This window comes from Apodemus sylvaticus, chromosome 11, assembly GCF_947179515.1.
Source record: "Apodemus sylvaticus chromosome 11, mApoSyl1.1, whole genome shotgun sequence".
NCBI lineage: Eukaryota > Metazoa > Chordata > Mammalia > Rodentia > Muridae > Apodemus > Apodemus sylvaticus.
Genome location: NC_067482.1, coordinates 34,050,102 through 34,071,152, shown reverse-complemented (window position 1 = coordinate 34,071,152; position 21,051 = coordinate 34,050,102). Strand labels below are relative to the sequence as shown.

General features: G+C 39.1%; 1 protein-coding gene across 8 annotated transcripts in view; it reads right to left on the bottom strand.

Annotated features, from left to right (window-relative positions):
* Nucleotides 1-1,216: 1,216 nt before the first annotated feature.
* Clock (clock circadian regulator) overlaps nt 1,217-21,051 on the bottom strand; it is a 78,853-nt gene continuing 59,018 nt past the window's right edge. For 5 of the 8 annotated variants that reach the window (XM_052199293.1, XM_052199291.1, XM_052199292.1 and 2 more), the window contains 7 exons: nt 20,879-20,979; nt 20,352-20,441; nt 17,076-17,228; nt 15,912-16,118; nt 15,088-15,293; nt 11,010-11,304; nt 1,217-7,791 (listed from right to left, as the gene is read on the bottom strand). In XM_052199293.1, coding sequence (XP_052055253.1) covers nt 7,618-7,791; nt 11,010-11,304; nt 15,088-15,293; nt 15,912-16,118; nt 17,076-17,228; nt 20,352-20,441; nt 20,879-20,979 — 1,226 coding nt within the window. In that variant the 3' untranslated portion in view covers nt 1,217-7,617. The remainder of the gene's footprint in view (nt 7,792-11,009; nt 11,305-15,087; nt 15,294-15,911; nt 16,119-17,075; nt 17,229-20,351; nt 20,442-20,878; nt 20,980-21,051) is intronic. The other 3 variants (XM_052199295.1, XM_052199296.1, XM_052199298.1) reach the window with 3 other exon arrangements.

The following is a 21,051-nucleotide window of genomic DNA, read 5'->3' as shown; positions in this document are numbered from 1 at the left end:
GTGTGTTATACAGAATACTTTATGATTTACCAAAGTAGTAATATTTTCTATTACTTATTACATTGTTATTTCCTACAAGGAACTAATATATGCAGTATAGTGCAAAGCCTGAAGTCATTGCTTAGACTAAGGTTGTTTCCCTGATCACAACAACCTCAATAATCACCCACTGTGTTCTGACTATACTGGCAAAGGCTGTTTCTCCCAACATGGGTTCTAGTGTAATGTGGCAGCACTGCCATTAATAGTCTTTTAAAATGTGAAGGCCAGTTCCTCTATAGAAACGTCCAAGCATTCCCTATGTGGAACATGATAGTTGTCCACAATGTAATTTGTATTTGAAGAGCTTGTGAAGAACCCAGTTAAGTCTCCTAATGTTCTGAAAACTGTTCAGTTATTTGTTAGTTCTTCTTTCCAAGTATTGTTAGGTAGTAGAAAAAAATTGAAGTCATTTCTGCAAGCTTTTAAGGAGTTTTCAAACTCAATAAAAATACAGGATTAGACAACAGAAAAACAACTGCCATGAGTTAAAACACTTGAAAGAAATTCAAAGTCATGTTCCCCATATTACACCTTCTGGACGGGTAAGACACAATGTCACTGTAGGAAGCAGCTGGCAGCACCTGATGAGCCCACAGTCTAGGCTGCCTAGCTAGCCCAGCAGGAGACGAGGATGGGTAAGGAGTTGTTGGAGCAAGAAGTCTTGTAGCAGCAGGATAACATGGCTTAGAGACAGTGGAAGGTATAAGCTATAAAGTGAACATTGTAAACACAGTTAGGCCCCAGTGTTGAATAAAGAAAGGAAAATGTCACTGACAGATTTAAAAACATTTAATCGTCTTTCTATAAATCCACATGGGACTCTTACACATTATGTGCCACATAAAGCAGGTGACACTGAGAAGCAGCACTGAGGTATTCTTTATTTTTAAATCAAAGGAAACAGGTCTAGATCTAATTTTTTTTACATTTACAAAAAAACAAAACAAACATTGCTACTGCTTGGCTCCTTGCTGTAGTTTTAGGTTCTGAATACAAGGGTCTAGAGAGAAGAGTGTTATGGTAGTATGTTGATAGTTTATGTTAAAGCTGTGCACGTCATACAGCAGTAGGCCTGAGTGAAGGCATGCTCGTGGAACACATTTTTACTTCTCCAAAGGATAGCTTAGATAAACAAGTATAACCAATTGTATTGGATCCGATTAAAATGGAAATATTCAGCTGGTAACAAGAGTCTACATTTTATTCAATACTGTATTTCCAAACATAGCTTATGAAAACCAGGGAACCTAATATAGCACCATTGAAACCATTCATAATCCTTCTTATTTCTAGTTTTGGCAAAGAGGTAATACCTGAAAGAATGTCAGTCTCAATTTTATGAATTAAGCTTATTTCAATTAAATGTTTGCTTTAGGAGGGGGAATGAATTCTTATCTGAAGATAAGGAGCCATATGCATGTCCCTCTTTTGGAGCTGGAAATGATGAGCTCTGTTTACTTTTAATTTAAACTCAGAACCAAGCAGTAAGGACAGCAGTGTCAAGAACAGCACAGCAAGACCACATGGAACTTAGAAAAATCTGGTGCATGTTTGTACAACTAACTGATTTAACAATTAAAGTTTACAAAGATAAAACTTATATATTTTTTGCACTAACTGGTTTTAATACCGCACTAATTTGTCTTTGGGCTTTAATCTTTACACAGAGTGAATATGAAAGTGCTATACTGGAGCTTTCCCCAACTTAAACCACAGTAAAATAGATTTCAGAATTTTAGAATGGTATAAATTCCAGTTGTGGCTGACACACCACTTGTTTAATAATGGTCTTTTTAAAGGCAATGTCTTTGCTTAAAGATGATTGTCTAGTTATACATCAACGTAAGAGTTTTATAGTACTTTTCAAACCATTGCCAGCAATAAATGTGAACCAGCACAGGCCAACTCAGACAGAAAACATTTGAATGTCATTTCTTAAAGCGATGTCACAGTTTGTTTTCTCAGATTTAAAAGCAAACATCTAAAAATGGTTTATTTTGGATTTACCCTCCTCAGAGTTAATGCCTTTTAAGTAATTAAACCCATTTTGTGTCTGACAGTCTTTTAATAACTGTTCCCCTGTGTGTGTCAGACCCTGCCTGTGGGACTCCAGAGCCACAATAGTGCTAAAGGAGGGTCATATCCCAGTTCATGTGAGCAGGAAGGACCCTCATACAGCCAGGCTTCCCATGTTCAAGCACCACTTTACTGGTCTATGGAGGATCTAAAGACAGTCAACTTTTCAAAGTTTTCAGTGTGCTTACATAGTTCAACTATATATAAGAACTTCTATATATGAATATAATGATGACAGCCATTAATATTACTTTGCTAGCATTTCCCCAAATGGGCAAAAATAGAGGCAGTATGTGCCCTTGGTTCTGTCTTACTGGCCTTTGACTGTGTTGGGGAAACAACTGTATAAAAAGTGCCCGTGAATCAGAGAAGGCAACAAGTGACACTAGAAAAAGGTTGAGTAATGTGACCAGAGCTGAAAGGAGTTAGCTTTTAATGTTCTTTTTTTAAATGAGTTCAGAGCAGGAGGGAAGTGCAGGGACATTCAGGTTCACCCTCCACCACCATCCTGATGTACAATGGATCCCAGTGATCTGTCGGTGGAGAGTCACATGAGGGTGGGGCAGTGACTGCCCCAAATAAGAACAAGTTCTCAAAGGACAGGATAATGATGCAATAAATTAAATACAGGAGACCAAACTAACTAGACAATGTAGAGATACAAATATAAATACACAGCCATTTTATTTAAGAAACCCAGAGAACTGCTTTGGGAACAAGTGTTCCTTGCAGCCTCTCCTAAGTCCTGTAAATACTATTGTGATTGTCACTTGGTTCAGCACCTCAGTGTTTGCTGGTGGTGTTGATGGAATCTCAATAGTCTCCACAAACTATATACAACTATAACTTATTTTGCTAGGACATTTTTCTGGGAAAACCCAGGCATCTTAAAAAGTATTATTGAATACTCAAATCTTTCACAAAGTATTATTTCAGAAAAAATAAGGAATGTAATGGTATGACAACGGAAAAAATATGCAAAACAGTCACGTGGAAAAAAAGAATTTTAATTTTTAAATATATAAGTTTGCTTAATTTCTGATGAGCTGTTCAACACTGTTTTAAATATCCTGAATTAGTAACTATGCCAACAAATTTACCTCCAGTGTTTCCACAGGAGACATTAAAATAAGACCAAATTAAACGTTTTCTTCAACCGAAGCAGTCTTTTCTCAGTCCTTTTTGTGCAAAAATATTACAAGAGCAACTCAAATGGGAACGCTGAAATGACATGCCAACATTTCAGGGCACATTTAAAACACTCAATAATTCTTGAAATTACTGTATCCTAAAATATTACTACCAACCGTTTATAGATTAGTTCTGTATATCTACTCAGACAGATGCATATTCCTAGACCTCTGAAAATAAACAGGCTCATTGGTCTCTTTTGGTGTCCACACAATAGGCAAGATAGGTTTACAATAGTGTTTAAATCAAACTACGCATCTACAATCTCCTGACTCCACCACATTCAAAACAAAAGTCAGAGTTTATTTGGCTACCTTGAAATCACTCCCATAAACCTGCTACGGTTCACTGGATCTAAACATTTCTCAGAAATGTGTCATTTATAATTTCACCTAAGTGATGATTAGGGGATCCTTTAAAAATGGTTAATGCCTAAGATACAAACTTTATCTAAATGAATAATTGCAATAAAGTGCTTATTACCTTTCAAAATGATGCTTTTACACTGTGGTATGTTGTTCTAAGTGTGTGCTATTCCTCCTATAAAGGATCCCCAGGCATGAGTCTGGTCTCACCTGTCTCAGAAAGCAGCAGCACTATCTCTTGGTAGGTAGGCTGACAATAGGCACATTACCCATGCGGATGAGGCTGTACTAGGGCTATGGCAAAAGGGGGAGGGGATTAGAAAAGTGGGAGGCATGTGGAGGGTTCCTACTACACTCATAGTTATATACAAATATATTAAATATGCTATAAAAATAGTCAACTCTTTTCCTTTGCATTTACTTGAGAAGCTCCTCTTAGAAGAGTGTTCACTCAATCCAGACAAACTTAGGTCTCTTTATGCAGTCACTATGAAAATGGCCAAGTGCCGTTGTGCTGTTTCTTTACCACTGAGAAGTTCCAGTCAGCTCCCTCCTGGCTATGCACCCTCAGCAATATTAATATCCAGTGTTTATACTTTCCACTGTGGGCTCTGGTACTAAGAACAGGACCACAGGTACTGGAAAGATGAGAGGCTTGAACAACTTTTACACAAATGTTTACCAACAAACCTTTAATCACCAAAGAAACAGAAAAAAGAAATACTAAAAATCCTATCTGTGTTCCACTTAAAAAAATTGTCTCAATATAGTGGAAACATTTTAAACACAGTAATATCCTAGCGGAAAGAATCTACCTGTAGATTAAGGGTCCTTTCTAAGGCTTGAACAGGCTCATCTCCCTCAAAGTGATGCCCAAATGTACAGCTGGACTGCTTCAGTGCTCCCAACTTCCAAGAGACTGCTTTAAGGCAATGACCAATACTACAGCACGCAGAATTCAAACACTTGCTAGTTAGCATGGAGTTTTCTATCACTATTCTAAAACTATTCTAAAGTCCTGGCATCCTTTTATTAGTAGTACATTCCTAGGCCATGTCCATGCGATAGCAGAGCACAGCACTCTAAGTGCTCCCCTGACTTAGGACAGAGCTTGGGGAAGGGCCTGAGCACTCACTTGCAAGGCAGCCCACCCACCACAGTTGCTTCCCCCACCCCCCAGTCTCTAAGAAAGAAGAGAGGACTACTTTTCAATACCAAGGCTCTTGCTTGCCACCAGCCTCAAGAGCAGCTTTGTGCTTACTGTTCTAATCCTGTGTGTTCAGCAACACCAAGCCACTACTCCATACAGAAGCAGTCCAGAGCAGAGCACCTCCCGGGCAGCGAGAACCTGTCTGGCCTTCACCCTAACAATTTCTAAAAAGCGCTGCCCAGAATCAAAATTTTCAAAGAAAATCAAAGCCCCATGAAACAGAGCAAGAGAAGTTAAGGTTTCTAAGAGGCTGTAAAGTGTTTCTATTTGGTATCTTTTCATGATTTAGATTTGGGGTTTCAGTCAGCTTTGGCTACAGAAATGAACTTTCGTCAGAATACTGGGTTGTGTGGGGCGCAGACAAAGACAGTTTGCCAGCCAAAGAAAACAAGAATGAAGGAGCTCAGAGGCAGCGAGTGCTGACGACTGCTGCCCAGCGTCTCTCTCCACGTGGACAGCGACCTTAGCGCTATGAGCTCCTTCCTCAATTCTACTTTTTAGCAGGAAGATGAACTGTGAAGAACAGGAATTACATAATTAGCATGTTGTATCTCCTATAGCTAAAGTCTTTCACTATGTAATGCAAAAAGATAAATGAGGCACAACTCAGAGGACATGGAATGGCGGAAGATAAGAAGGCAATGTGGAAGGGAGGAAAGCAATGTGGTGCTCTACTTACATTGGTTTTATCACGTGTACAAACTTGCATACATGTGTATTCTCACAACTATTTCTGGTATTCGCATGAATGTCAGCTAGAAGAACTATGATATGTGAGTTACTGACTGGTATCTAGCCACACTTCCTTTGCAGAAGGGTAGGTACCAATTTTCTTTGGTTGTTTTCTTTTTCATCACTAACTTGCTAACTTAACTGCAGCCAGGAAACAGGAAAACAAAGACACACTTGCGATGAGGGTGAAGCTGAAGACACAGCTGACTCCAAGTTCCCCTGAGCCCTTGTCTAGCAACTCTGCCTTAGTTATCTTCACTGCTGAAACCTCTGTTTAGCACCTCACCGTCACACACTTTCTTTTTAAGATCAATTCTAATGTGCCACATGTGTCCTCCATTTTCTCAGTAATACTTGATATTCTATTTTCTACTGATCTTTTGTTCTAGAATTGAAAAATTCATTATTAGTACCATAAAATCTAAAAAAAAAAATGCCTTTTAAAATGTATGTAGCTCTGTTGGAGTTTATTACCTGTAGAGAATGATACTGCCAAATAAAATCTTAATGGATATTTAAAAAGCACGTGAGTTACATGTGAGTTATTCTAGTGCTGCGATGAAGGTTAAAGACAACTTGTCCCTTGTCTCTGAGCAAGTATTTACTGGTAATTCCTAAGAGAATTACTTAGCTTTAAAGGAAGATACAAACAGGAAAAAAATTTTGTGATCACATTACCAACTGTGATGCTGTTAGGGCAGTCCAAGAGACGTAGCAGTCTTCATGGGAACTTGATAATGACACTGAGACCCACATGCTGCTAAAAATGTACTAAGGTTTCAAAACTGCTACTGAAACCAGACAATGAATTCAAGATGGTGAGTTATCACCTGAATTAAAATCAAGGCACTATGGGTTTTTTCCCCTCAAATAACCCTGAATCATTTCTGACTAAAAGAAGCATTGAAAATTTTAAGGATACTAAAAAGATTCCAACAAATCCTAAAAGTTAAAATTCCCACCTCTGAGAATGTTAAAAAAGTGCCTAAAATGTTTTGTGTGCAAACTTTACTGTTATAACTGAAACATTCTTGAAATCACTTTCAGGCTTGTTGAAAACCATTTACATAAATATTCCAACTATGAAATATATCAAAATATGTGATCAAACTCTCAACCAACCATCTAAAATAATAAAGCAGTGCAATTCTCTCAAACATAATTGAAAAATAATGAAATAAGGGATATTTCTGAATAAGTGGAAATGTAGCAATAATTTAACCTTAAAAAACTCCATTCCCAGCAGCACATTATTACCTCACTGAACAAACTGTGACATCACAGCCAAAGCACGGATAAAAAGACTTGTGCCCTGGAAAAGTAACTAGAACACTACTGTGTTGTAAACAAAATGAAAAAAGAGAGGTTATTATCAGTTTGTACATGGTGTCAAAACCTAATGAAATGTACTCATACCTGCGAGGAAGGGACAGATAATGCGTCCATGCTGCATACAGAGAGTTGCTCTCTCCCCCATCCAGACACATACACATCTCTACAGCATCTGTACACAGAGTCCAAACCTGCACAACGTTCTCAAAGCAATCACAATCCATCATTATCTGAACAAGGAGGAGTTTGGGGTGGGGACTACTAACTACTGGACTGTCTTCATGGCATTCTAAGCAAACCCCTGGCAGTAGTGTGTCCTCTGTACTATTTGATACAGGCACAGACCCACTAAAGCTACCAACATTAGTGCTCTTCTGATTCAGTAAGGATCTGGTTGATAGCTGAGCTTGTTAGCATTTGGCAATATACTCTTTCTATCAAAAAATACCTGGGCAAAGAAACTGTCAGAATTGGCTGTGTCCCTATAACCATTTCCCACTGGCTGGTATTTAATGGACATCTGAAGCACTGGGCAGCATTTCCCTACAGACTAATCAAGGACCCGAACACTCCAGACTACCCTCACAACACTGTTGAACTCCTGACCGCAAGCCATCTGAGCAATTCTTTCTGGCCATCCCCTTCCTTTCGTGTCAGAGGACGTGTGTGCTACTGTGGCTGGACCTTGGAAGGGTCAGTCAGGCTGTCAGTCCTGTGCCGATGCTGCTGCTGCTGCGGCTGGTGTTGCTGCTGGTGCGAAGGAGGGAAAGTGCTCTGTTGCAGTGGAAAGGCAGCAGAGAGGATGAGCTGTGTCGAAGGACTCCCATGCAGCAGCCTAGACGTCTAAAACAGAAAAAGGATTATGCAGCCTGGCTTTATGCCTCCATACTTGCCAGTTCACACTGCCCACTGCCCACTGTCCACAGAGACAAGGGCTTTAAACTCCCATTTTGTTTGCTAATCTAAAAACTATTTTTGGAAAACAGAAACCTTGCCTTCTTTCTGAAAGCATAATAAAATTTGACTTTTTAGAGGAATTCTTGATGGGAACAAAGTATACTTGATGGTACAAAATATACTTGAGACAAACCACGTATTTTTACTTTATTTCCAACAGGCCCAAATTTTAAGCATTAAACTACAGCACAGCTGTGCCTAGGACACAAACCTGCCTGGTCAGGCAGACGGTGCACACAGGTCTGCCTGTTGGTAAAGAATCACGTTGGGGACTGAGAAAACAGCTTTATCAGTAACGAGCTTGGAATCCCAGTATGTGTGTGAGAAAGAGAGACAGGAGGATTTCCGAGGCTCACTGGCCAACAACCTAACCTGGTAAGTGAGCCACGGGTCTCTGAGGCCGTTGTGAAGGGCATTTGCTACTCTATGGGTTCTTCTTTCTCCACTTTTCCCACCCTTTCAATCCCCTAACACTAGAGAGAAAAGGACAGAAAGGAAAGGCAGATCCCTGAATAAAGTCAGGGAGTGGAAGGCAATGTCACAGACTGCTTTATGCTGATTAGGGTGCTGAGTTCCATAGGGCTAGTTTGATCTTCACCAACAGATAGCTAATTTCTTCTTCTTTGTGTACAACTGCTAAACAAACTTCAACCAAGAGCAGACAACAGCAACTAACCAACAACCCACCTCTCAGAGGCCCTAGCATTTATATAACCTCTGAAAAGTCCCCAGATTTTCAATGTCACACAATCATAGAACCTATATGCAGCTGGTCAATCACATCCCTGCTAGAGAACGAGGCGAATCATACTCAGCTGCTGTGGACACTGAAGCAGCCTCAAGGTTAAAATGAAAACATATTCTTATAATATTTCTGTGTTTTTAAATAACCCAAAATTCTCACGACAGACTGTTTCAAAAAACAAAAAATAAGGTAGACTGAGGAACAGCACCTGCACCTGCACCTGCTCCTGCTCACAATGGAAAGTCTGACAACAAGCACAGGCCTCAAGCAGACTCGGGTTAACTTAAGCTATCCATCTGTAGATGTGTGACTCGGTCAAGCTGTCCACTTCTCTCAGCCTTGGCCTTTTCACTTTGTACAAACTCAGTATAGCAATCACTTTTACAAACACTAAAGAAGGAGGACACAGCTGGAGGCTGGAGTCCTGTGTGGCTGTATGAGGTAACAGAATAAAGCAACCAAAACCCTTCCCCATCACTATTCCGACACACTGGGTGCTTCATTTCCCGTGTCTGACCTCAGAAAGTCTCTATTTTATGATTGTTTCTTCCACCATGTTTTTACTTCTGGCTGTTTGTTAGTCTGTAACTCTGGTACACAAAAAGGGACTAGCTGAGAAAATGGGAGAATTTTCAAGGGAAGAACTTGAAGACAACACACATACAATGGGTTTGATACAATGGGTCTGAACTGAAGCTGAGGTGGGTGGCTGACATCTCCAAGAACGTATGAAGGAAACCTATGCGCACAAACACAAGGACAGTCTTCAAACCTAAGAGGAGAACCCCTGAGAAGGACCTTTATGGTTTCTCTTCTTGATTCGTTACTAGAACGAGTCTTAGTAAGACAAAGGGATTTATACTATTTAATTCCCTGACTACACACAAGTACAATTTCAAGGCAGTCCATTAGAAAAGTGAAATTATATATTTATTGCCTATATAAATATGCTTAGAGAAAGTACTGCCCATCTAATATCTTTATGGTTCTTTTGTTTGGAGGGTGCATTTTTGTGGTAGGGGCAGGGAAGAAGAGACTGTTCACTGTATTAAAAATATTTTTAAACATTTACTTATTGTGTTTGTGTGTGCACCTGCAAGCGTTCTTCTGTGGAGATGAGGGAACAACTTCTTCCACCGTGTGGGATCTGGAGATCCACACCCGTGGCCCCAATGTTCATTCTTTTTAAGGGTCTGTCTGTCTTAGATTTAGAACACTGAGACCTTAAGGCCTATCACATTTTAAGTTTCTATTTAATTCTCACAGGATATATATCCATATATACCAAATATATACTATAGTCACCTAAAGAATAGTCTACGACTGGTTTTATTATTTGTAATGATAGCTAACCCCGTTATTAACTGCAACACTTCAGGCTTCAGGCCTATAAAAACTGCGGCACGACTGGGTAATAGTTCATTTAGCCCAGATGGACTCCAGCAGAAAGCCCAGCAGACTCCCCAGCACTGGAAGAGTCCCACCCAGGTGACTCTCTCCTGGACACTATGGAGAGGCATTCTGTGTGACTGACCCACATGATATCTGGGAGGGTTGTCATGGACACATTTGCTAGTGTCATGGAATCAATGCCATCCAGCTATATACCTTACAGTGCATTTAGCAATTGTCATGCTTTTTTAAAAAGGCATGAAGTATGAACTGTTACTATGTCACTGTATAATGAGGTTTGACAAGTTAAAGTGCTATGCCGACACTCCCATGTGCATGGTGAAGCCATGGTTCAATTAAAGACACCCTGAGTTCAGAGCTCAGGCTCTAATGAAAACCTATACAGCATCTACACTGGACTTTGCCTGACATTAATTTCTTAACAAGAAAATTCTAGTAAGCTGGCACAGTGGTACATGCCTGTAATCCCAGCACTCAACAGGCAGAGGCAAGAAAACCTCTTTGATTTCCAGGCCAGGTAGGAACACATCAAAACAAAACCACAGTCAATAAAATTTCATCTGATAAGTAAGGTAACTCCTAGGCTGAAAGGCGGATCCTTCTTGATGTACCTGCCCAGTAAGTATAGCTTGACACACACACACACACACACACACACACACACACACACATACACACACACATAAAAAGGCTCAATATTTACCTGATCTGAGTAGGAAGTAGGCCACTATCTAGAAGTTCAGATAACTGAGTATGGCTAGGCAAGATGCTTTCTAAGACTGAAGAAACAATAAAACAGCCAGTCATACTGTTTTTGTAGATAATGAAATTCCACAATAAGCTCTTAAGAATTTCCAAGATCCTTTACAAACCTATTCATTTAACATCTTATTCGATTATAAAATAGCCAATCACCTCAAGGCAGCGTCTTCAGGGACGGACTTACCTGTAGGAACTGCTGTGGTGCTTGGGTCAGCTGAGCCTGAGCTGCTTGCTGAACTGAGGGAAGCTGCTGCTCCTGGGAACTCTGCTGTTGCTGCTGCTGCTGCGGTTGCTGCTGTTGTTGCTGCTGCTGCTGCTGTTGTGTTACCGATAATGTCTGTGCCTGCTGCTGTTGTGTGGCAAAGGTAGGATAGGCAGTCACCACCTGGCCCATAAGCATGGTACTTGGTACCATGACGGCCCCACAAGCTACAGGAGCAGTCACTAATTTGGTCACAAGTTGCTGACCTTGAGAAAATCTATGAGAGAAAACAAAATGGAGTCAAAAGGACAATGCTTATTATATAACTCAGCCTGTCAGCAGAGTAGTTACCTTAGGCAACACCCAGTGAAATGGTTCCTTCTGCTGTCAAGCACATGCTCTTAGTTTCTGTTTTCAGAGACTCTCGTTGGAGGGAGGGGAAGCAGCATAGGGGGTAGAGTGTTTGCGCAGCACCAAAAATAATTTTAAAACACTTTTTTGGGGGGATATCAGTAAAACAAAAAATATATAGTATAATGAACGTATCATAACAAAAATAGACAGAGCCAAAACACAACTTTTAAAAATACTCATACTCAAGATGAAGGGCCTTTCATATCACATATAAAAACTAGCTGAAAATGAGTGAAAGATCTAAACACAAGATGTAAATACCACACTCTTAGACAGAACAGAACACAGGTTTCATGATACTAGACTTGGCAATGATCTCATTGACGACACCAAAATCACAAGGAGATGGTAACATTAAAAAAATATTAAATATCAAGTTTAACCAGGCATGTAAAGAGCTCTTACAATCAAAGAACATTGAATCCACTTAAAAACTGCACAGAAGTTAAAACTTTGCTCCAAAAAATACAAATTGCCAAGAGACACATATAAAAAGTCTTTACTAGACTAAATGACTAAAGATTTTTACCTAATCATGAGAGAAATGAAAATGAAAACAATAACAGAAAGCCACTGCAAACCAATCAGGGCAGCTATTAAATAAAACCCTCACAGACTAGGAAAACTGTCATGGCTTTCTCCTGCTCTGATAAAAAGCCATGACCAAAAAGCTGAGAAGGAAAGGGTTCATTTGGCTCAGACGTCCAAGTCAGGAGAGAGAAGCCACAGCAGGGGCATGGAGGCAGGAACTGAAGCTGACATTGTGGAGAGAGACTATTTACTGGTTTGCTCTTCTAGGCTTTCTTATAAACCCCAGAACTACTCGGCAGGGACTGCACTGTCCACTGTGAAGTGAAAACATCTGTTACAGAAAAATGAAAACTAGGTAGTAATTTAGTAAAATGAAGTTTGTTCATCTGAAGATGGTTGTGGTGATAATTGAAATCACACATGGATGTACTGAAGGCCACTGAACAGCACACTTTAAAATGCTTAATACAGAATTTTTGTTATATGTATTTTACCAATTAAAAAATTTAAACCTGTAAAAGTAAACTTTTTATAAAATGGCAAGGTGCTTAGACGTTGAGTATATACTGAACATGATTTATTTATGACATTGTCAATTATGACAAAATTAAGTCTACTACAAACTAATGTTGAAAAATTTACATTTATCAAAAACTTATATCCAAGGTTAAATGTAAGAAGAAATGGCATTTTAAGGATCAGAGTGAAATTTATCAACACATCATATTACTTCCTGTCAGAAATTTACTGATTTTTCTTATTTTCCTTTCATTTTTGATGACAATTCCTTGTGTGTGCCTTTTGTCATGTGAGATAAGGTTCATTCCTAATACTGACAGCAAGAGAACAGACAGGACTACTCCAGAGAGAGATGACACAATCGACGTGTAAACTGTTCAAAGTTCAAACACTGGTTTAGTACAAATATTACTGTATTATTATTAATATAGTTCACATGAGAAAAACTATTTATTTTTGCAGTGCCAAAGACAACCCTGGTCTACTTGCACTCTACCACTAAGTCACATCCCCAGTCCTTTAAAGATGAATAACAAATTCATGTCAGACCTCAAAACTTATTTTGTAGAATATAAACCTCAGGACCAAATGCTCGGGTACAAAAGAAAAACAAACCAACCAAAGAAATAAACCATTCAAAATTTCTACATACATCAAGTTCAATGAAACAACAATTATAGTCTGTTTAGTCACAGATGAGCTAGGGGTCGATTTCTCTGCAACGATAAACACTCCACCTACCCACTTCCCAATAAACAAATGGACAAAAATACTCCAGCCATTTCTGGCACCAAATCCATTCTTCAATCCACACTGATTAACCCCCCCCCCCCCCCATGGCCATACAGTTACTCCTCTGTTATAACGCTCCTCTGAGCTCTTCACACAGAAACCTCAAGCCCTGTTTCTTGGCAACACGAGCCACCAAGTTCTTCCACCAAGCTTTCCTGACCAAAATATTTGTGAGCTAGTTATCCTTTTTTTTATTTATTTATTTAACTTCCATTCCCTGTGAAAAAAAGGAGCCCTCAAACGTCTGTTGAAATATTTCTCCCCTCCCCCAAAATATTTACAAATGGTTGCTAAAATAGATCCTTTAAAATTCAGTCAGCATTCTAGTGTAAGGTCTTTCTTCTCAGGCTTTAAAATCATCTTCTGGTTGGGAGTGCTCACCATAGCAGTATGTATTGTATACCTAGCATGCAGAAAGCTCTGGGTCCAGTCACCAGAAACAAACAGACAAGCAAACAAACAAACGAACACAAATAAAAGTCAGCCTACATCCCCATGTGCACTCCCGAGACTGCCCAAGAATGTGAGTGCTAAGCCTGTTTTTAAGGTGAGCAAGGTGAGCTCCAAGAACAGATTCTGTCCTCACTGCTATATTATCCTGTGGCTTCCTTGGTCTGAACGTTATTGTTATTTTAAAATAAATCATACTGCTCAACATAACTGAAAAATATGTAAGCAGCAGCATACTTGTAAAGGAAATAAAAACATAAAACTATTTCTTATCATGTATTTAAGACCACAGAGATCCTATAGTTTAAAAACATCTTCCCAGTAAATTGTAATTATGCAAATATTTGTTTTAATTCAACTATCTGGACTACCCAAGACCCAAATGCTTTTTTTTCTTTAATAGTTACATCTATTTAGGGATCTAAGCTTTGAAACCACGAGTTCATAGCTACCTTCTGTGCTGTAGCACTTAGTCAAACTATTATAAACACGCATTTTCTCATCCGAGACATGGAGAAATAAAGGAAGATAGTAATACGTAGTTTTAAAAAAATTTGAGCATAAAGACAAGCTATCCTTCTGCTGCTCTCTTAACATCTTTACTAAAAAGACCCAAGGCACACTTGTACAGTCTGTCAAAGCCTTGTGTGACAGTGCACTACAGTGTGATTTCCTTATTTGACAGCCCATTTTGGAATGAAAAATAAAATTTAACATTATTCTGTTAAGTCTTAATAATATATATGGCATTTATTTCAAATTTTAAAAGCTATCTATAGTAAGCAACAAACTAAAATTTTATGGTAAAAAATAAAATTGTTGGTTTTGGGGAAAAAAAAAACATAATACTAAGGACTGTACTGAGGGGTCCTCCCATGATAGGCAAGTTCTCTATTCCTGGGTTGTATCACCAGTCCCTAAATATACATTCATTCATTCATTCATTCATTCATCTGATTTTCTTTTATTGTGTCTGCCACATCCATGCAGGCCTGGAGGAGGCCAGAAGAGGCCATGAGACCCCCACAGAGCTGGAGCTGGGAACCAAACTCATCACCTCAAAGAGCTTCAAGTGCTCTTAAGTGCCGAAGCATCCTCCAGACCATCGAGGGCTTTATTTATTTATTTTATTTACTTTATGTATATGAGTAGACTGTAGCTGTCATCAGACAGTCAAGAAGAGGGCATCAGACCCCATTTCCATGGTTATGAGCTGCCACGTGGTTACCTGAACTCAGAACCTCCGAAAGAGCAGTCAGTGCTCTCAAACCCTAAGCCATCTATCTCTCTAGCCCTAGGTGTTTAATCAATCAATTTACATATCTGAAAACAATAAATGAAGTATGACAACTACCTTATCTGTCTGTCCTGAGTGAACGTAGTGACGGTAGCACTCTGGGTACTGTTCTGTGGCATACTGGAGGGAAGCTGGACCATGCTCCCAGCCGCAGGCTGTGAGATCACCATCGTATTGTACAGTGGGGCTGTAAGAGTGCTCGGCGTCTGACTGGGAAGCGACGTTTGCTGACTGTGTCCACTCATCACACTCTGCTGACTCTGCTAGTAAAGATCATATGGAGATTATCCAACAGTTACAGGAAACCATGCTTCTACTATTCACCATCTAATAATGATGACAGAACAGAAAAGGACTAGCAACATATATTATTCTGAGACAAATCGAGACTGATTTATAGTAACAGACTTAGTCTGTATTTTCTGATAGAAGGTAAACTAGGACTTTGAAAGAAGCATCTTCACAGGTAAGTAAAAATAATATATAGAAGTTGTTGGTTAAAAGCAAGTCAGTGATAGTCACATACTCATAAGATTTTCAAATGTAGTCACAGAGATACAGTAATAAGTTGCCAGAAATCTACAGACTGAGCAAACTGTTCCTGCTTCCCCAGTAGTCTGTCTATTCAGTCTGTCTGCTACTCAGCCTCTTCGGCAAGTCAAAGACTTTTTACATACGGAAAGTCTGCAACTTATAAGAACTTGGCACAATTACTAAACGAGATCCTTAAAGGAATCACAAAAATATTAAATATAAAAATATTTAATAGTAACATTTTCTATAAAATATTTTAATGATCAATATTTTATGCTCTAATTTTTTTAAAATTTAAAAGCTGGTACAACGCAGCCCTTTTTTAACTAGCTATTTTAGTCAATTACCTGAGTTGATGTACTTTGTAAAGTCTGTTGTTGTACCATGTGCTGGCCTGTGCTGATATGCCCAGCGTTCATTCCACTCTGAATCTGGGTAGCAGGGACAACTTGGCCTTGCATATTTATAGGTGTGAGTTGCTGGATATTAGAATTTCCAGAGGAAAGTTGAACAGAACCAAAATTCAATCCAGGGTTTGATTGCTGCAAAAACATCTTTGAAAATAAAGATTACATTTTAATGAAATTTCTTTGGCAGGCGAGAAGGCTCAATAGGTACAAGTGTTTGCCACACAAGCCGGATAGCCTGGGTTTGGTTCCTGGATCCCATAGAGAGAGAACAGATTCCCAAATGCCATCTTCTGACCCCCACAGATACTCTGTGGCACATATATGTACACAACAAATACTTTTTAATTACATTTGGGGAAAATGCTGGGAATCAAAGTTAGGGCTGCAAGCATTTTACCAATGAGCTACATTCCCAGGCTAAATACGCTTTACAGTTAAAAGAAAAAAAAAGGAGAACACTGAAAGAAACCAAGCAAAATGAAGTTTAACAGTCAAATAATAAGTCATTAGAACATTTCATGTTAACAGTAATAGTAGCAATAGTAGCAATAAAACATGAAGCTACACATTCGTTTCTTCACTCACATCAATTGTGTTACTTTGTATCCTCAATCACTCAAAATTTGTATCTGTGTACAGAAGTAGTGCTTACTTAGTTTCCTTTCAGCAAAGTCCTAGTGCCCTAGATGGTCCTGCTGGTTAAGTGTCTTAGTCAAGTAATAGGAATCATATCTATTGGTATTTTACTAAAACTATTATAAACTCTCTTACCTTAAATATTCTATCAAATACAATTTTATATTATGAACTTGAACTTGGTAAATTTTTGAGTTCATTAGTCTAAAACCTAGTAATGCTGATAGAGATGTCCTCAGCATGAGTATTTTTAGAGGCTCTATATTATTAAGCAGGTAGCCAATATTTATAGAACTGGGAGAGAAAGACCCCTTGCCTCTGACTTTTCACAAAAAAAAAAAAAAAAAAAAAAAGAAAGAAAAAGAAAAAAGAAAAGAAAGAAAAAGAAAAAAAGAGAAAAAAGCGTCAACTTTTAGGAACTCAAAACATGAAAGAGATTCTCCGTGCTCAGACAGAATAAATTACCTGTAGCCCTTGACCATGGACCATTTGAAGTTGTTCTTGAATTTTCCTTAGCTCTTCTTGCTGCCGATGAATATTTGCCTCTATCATCCGTGTCCGCTGCTCTAGCTGGTCTTTTAGATGCTGCATGGCTCCTAACTGAGCTGAAAACTGAAACTGAAGCAGCACAAGGAAAGACAGTACAACATATTTTAGAATCCCTTGGCGCTAAAAGTTGCGCGTGCATGCGCGCATTGTGAGAAGCAAGCAGCGTGGAGTCAGGCGAGAACTCCTTCCCAGACTCCTGCCTCTGCTCTGCCTTATTGTACTGGAGCTGGACCTCAGAACCAGTCTCTACCTGCAGACCCCCAGGAACCTGCGCAGATGCCACTGGGGAGGCTGCAAAGGAAGGTACTCATGTTCCTGGGAATGGCGTTTGTGCCTCTCTTCATCTAAGTGCCAGCGGGTAGCTTCCTGTCTTTACAGCACTGCACTGACCAGCAGTCTCAGCCAGGTCTCTAGCTCCTCCTGGTGCAGGTGAGAGTGTTTAGGAGGTGGCCTCAATAGGTTCCTTTCTGGGCTCTCCTCCCTCTGACTTACATTTTCTAGTCCCTGCACCTTCCTCTTTTTATAAATTTATAATTTACTACCTGGGAAGACACATGCCACAGGTCAGAAGATGACTTGGAAGAGTCAGTTCTTTCTTTTAGGGATGGAACTGAGGCTGTCAGGCTAGGCAACAGTGCCCTTACCCATTGTCCATCTGGCTTGCCCTCTTACTTATATTTCTTAGGGATTCTTCTTTACGTGACTAGTCAGTATATTTTTATATTACCCCTGCTTGAATTCTGGTTTGCTTTTGAGTTCTGACTCGCTACTGACTGATTACAAGAACAAACTGTGAGCGTGTCCAGGTGTGATGGCACATTTCTTTATTTTTAGCACTGGGGAGGCAGAAGCAGGTGGATCTCTGTGATGTAAAGGCCAGAAAGTTCTAGACCATCCAGGGCTGGAGTGAGTCTGAGCTTCTACTGCAGTTTAGCTTAACATTTAGTAAAGTGAATAGTCGCTCACTTCACTTCCGCACTTAACCAAATAACAATGTACCCTGCGCCTGGAATGAATCCATAGCTAATTCTGTCATCTCTATAGAGTCCCCTCTTTGTGTACATTAGCAGAATTATCCAAATTAGGCAGGAGGGTCACAAATTCAAGACCTACTCTGGGATACAGAGTGAGTTCAAGGTTAGCCTAGGTGACATTTTAAGGCCCTGTCTCAAATAAAAAGTAAAAAGGGCTTGAGGGCTCATATACAGAGCGTTTGCCCAGAATGTTCAAGACCCCAAGGTTCAGTTCCTAGCATCCTCCATCCTCCCCACACACCAAAATCACTAATCTTCATCTGACTGACAACCAATATTTTATTCTGGTGGTATTCTGAAAAAATTATAATACCTTTGATAGTTTTTAAAGGCTAAGCAATTCTAAGAAATCATGAACGAATGCGCACCAGAGTCTACCAGAGTTTTCAGTCTCCTGGTTTTCATGTCCAGTTAGTGAGCTACAATGCGGACACAGATGCCTCACTGCTCACACGGGTGTTCTGCACCACGTAACAGAAATGGCCAGCCAACCTACATGGTGGTCCTTCAGAGAGCTTGTCCTGATGAGCTCTGGTTAAAGCTGTGCTATGAAGACTGAATATTACTCTTTGGCTTTTTGAAATGGCTTTGCTATGTAGCCTTGGCTGGATTGGAACTCTCTTTAATAGACCAGGTTGGCTTCACACTTCTGGTGATCCTCCTACCTCTGCCTTCCAGGTATTGCACCATCATCGCTGACTTCTGAATATTACTTTTTAAAGCATTAAGACACTGACTTTTGAAGATGGCAATGACCAACTGATATTAAATTCTACAAGGCTTGAGCTACGTTATAAATTTAGTACTTCAATTTTCTCATGCCTTTTCAAAATATTAGTTAAAATAGATTATATTTATGTTTATGTCATACATATATATTTTATTGTAACTAAAGTTATTTTTCTATATGTAAATGTCTCAATGTAAAGCTTTTCTAGTAAGTACAAACCAGAAAAATAGAAACAATCACAGAATACAAGATAACAAGAACAAAAAAGTAAAGTACATACTGAATGAAAACAGATGAATGAATGCTTAGCTGTATTTTTTGACATAATACATATTTCAAGAAAACACCTCTATAAAGATGTTAATAATGCTTAAGGGACAACCTGAGATTAAAGAACAAATATTAAATGTCTACATATTTCATAAAAATTCTGTTAATACTTCAAAATAAGATGTAAAGATTCAATTTAATATTTAATAATATAGTACTGTTACAGACCTCTTAACAGGTTAGTGTGGTTAGAAATCAGGATTTAGTACAAAATAAAATAGTCAGAAGATTTCCCACTATATTTATTACTAGTTAGTACTGTTCTTGAAATGTTCAATGAGCTATAAATCACAAGAAAATACACAGTAGTGCTTTGGGAATTTCTTTTCTCTTGCTAATTTCAGCATTCATACCTCCTTTGGATTAAGGCCATCTTACATTTCTAAATACCTTTTTTTTTTTTTTTTTGAGGTTCTCATGTAGTTCAGGCTGATTGTGAATTTACTATATAGTTAAGGATAACCTTGCACTCCTGATTTTTCTGCTTCAACCTCCCCCACACAGGCATGCACTAGCACACTTGGCTTTTCCCACTTGGTTTAAGCTGCATTTCAGGATCCAAATCATATGTGTAGACTAAATTAACATGGTATTTTAGGTATGTTATTCCCTCTAGATCACGTAGCTTGTTAATATAGATATACAAATACTGTCAGCATCAGATGTGTGTAACTCAACATATACACAGAACTAAATAAATAGCCCGGGAGCAAATAAATCAATCAATAGAATACATAGTTACTCAAGTCTTCCAATACCCATAAGGAAGAACAAAATGAACACGTATATTTTCTGTTTAAGATTATCATACCAGTAGGCTGTGTGTGTATGTATGTGTATATAAATATATATCTTATATACAAGATGCTATAGCACAATAAGCAAGAAGATAGAAGACCATAATTTATCTGTGATTCCATCTAGTAAAGGCCCAGTGGCACCCAAAATCATTGTAAATAACAAAAATGCCACTACATATTCTAAATACTTCCAATTAAGATTCACTGCCTTTATATGTATTTATATATACATATGTATAAAATTATATTTGCTTAAATGCAATTATCATTCGTAAATGCTCAACTAAAACAAAAATACCTGTGACATGCCTTGTGGAATTGGTAAATTTGCAGCTTGAGACATCGTTGGCTGTGTTAATGATGGACCAACTGACTGGGAGTTTATGGACTAGAAGCAAAATAAAAGATGACAATGAGGTGACGCTCACACTCATCTGCGAGTACTTCACCACAATACAATGTGCTTATCACACAATGACAATCAACCTCATACTTTGATGAGTGTGAAGTGAGCTGCCCTTCCTACTCTCATCTTTTCTTTCCCATGGTGCCCAGCACAGGCCCTTGGATGTGCACTCAATGAAAGTTAAGTGGACTGAACACAAGGCAACTGAAGCTTAATAGCTGTTCTCACTTAGCACTTTTTCACAATAAAAACAAAAGTCTAGCCTTTACTTCAAAAAGGGAAAAGATTTTGAGTGTCCTATGTCAGCAAAAGATTTGATCCTTCCATCCTTCCAGCAAGCGTACTGCAGACACGTGCGAGCGCCGCGGCAGAGCCCTGCAGCAGAGCCCTGCAGGGCCACGAGGCTAGCTGCAGCATACCTGACTGCTGAAGGATGACCTCCGCTGCGCCATCTTTTCATGAGCTGGCAAATGCTGCCTGGGAGGAGTGCTAGTGTCAGTAGGGATCTTTGTTGGTGTTGCTGAAAAACAGTCAACAGAGAACAGAATTAGTACTTACAAACAGTTTGAAAGATTAATCTCAAATGAATAGA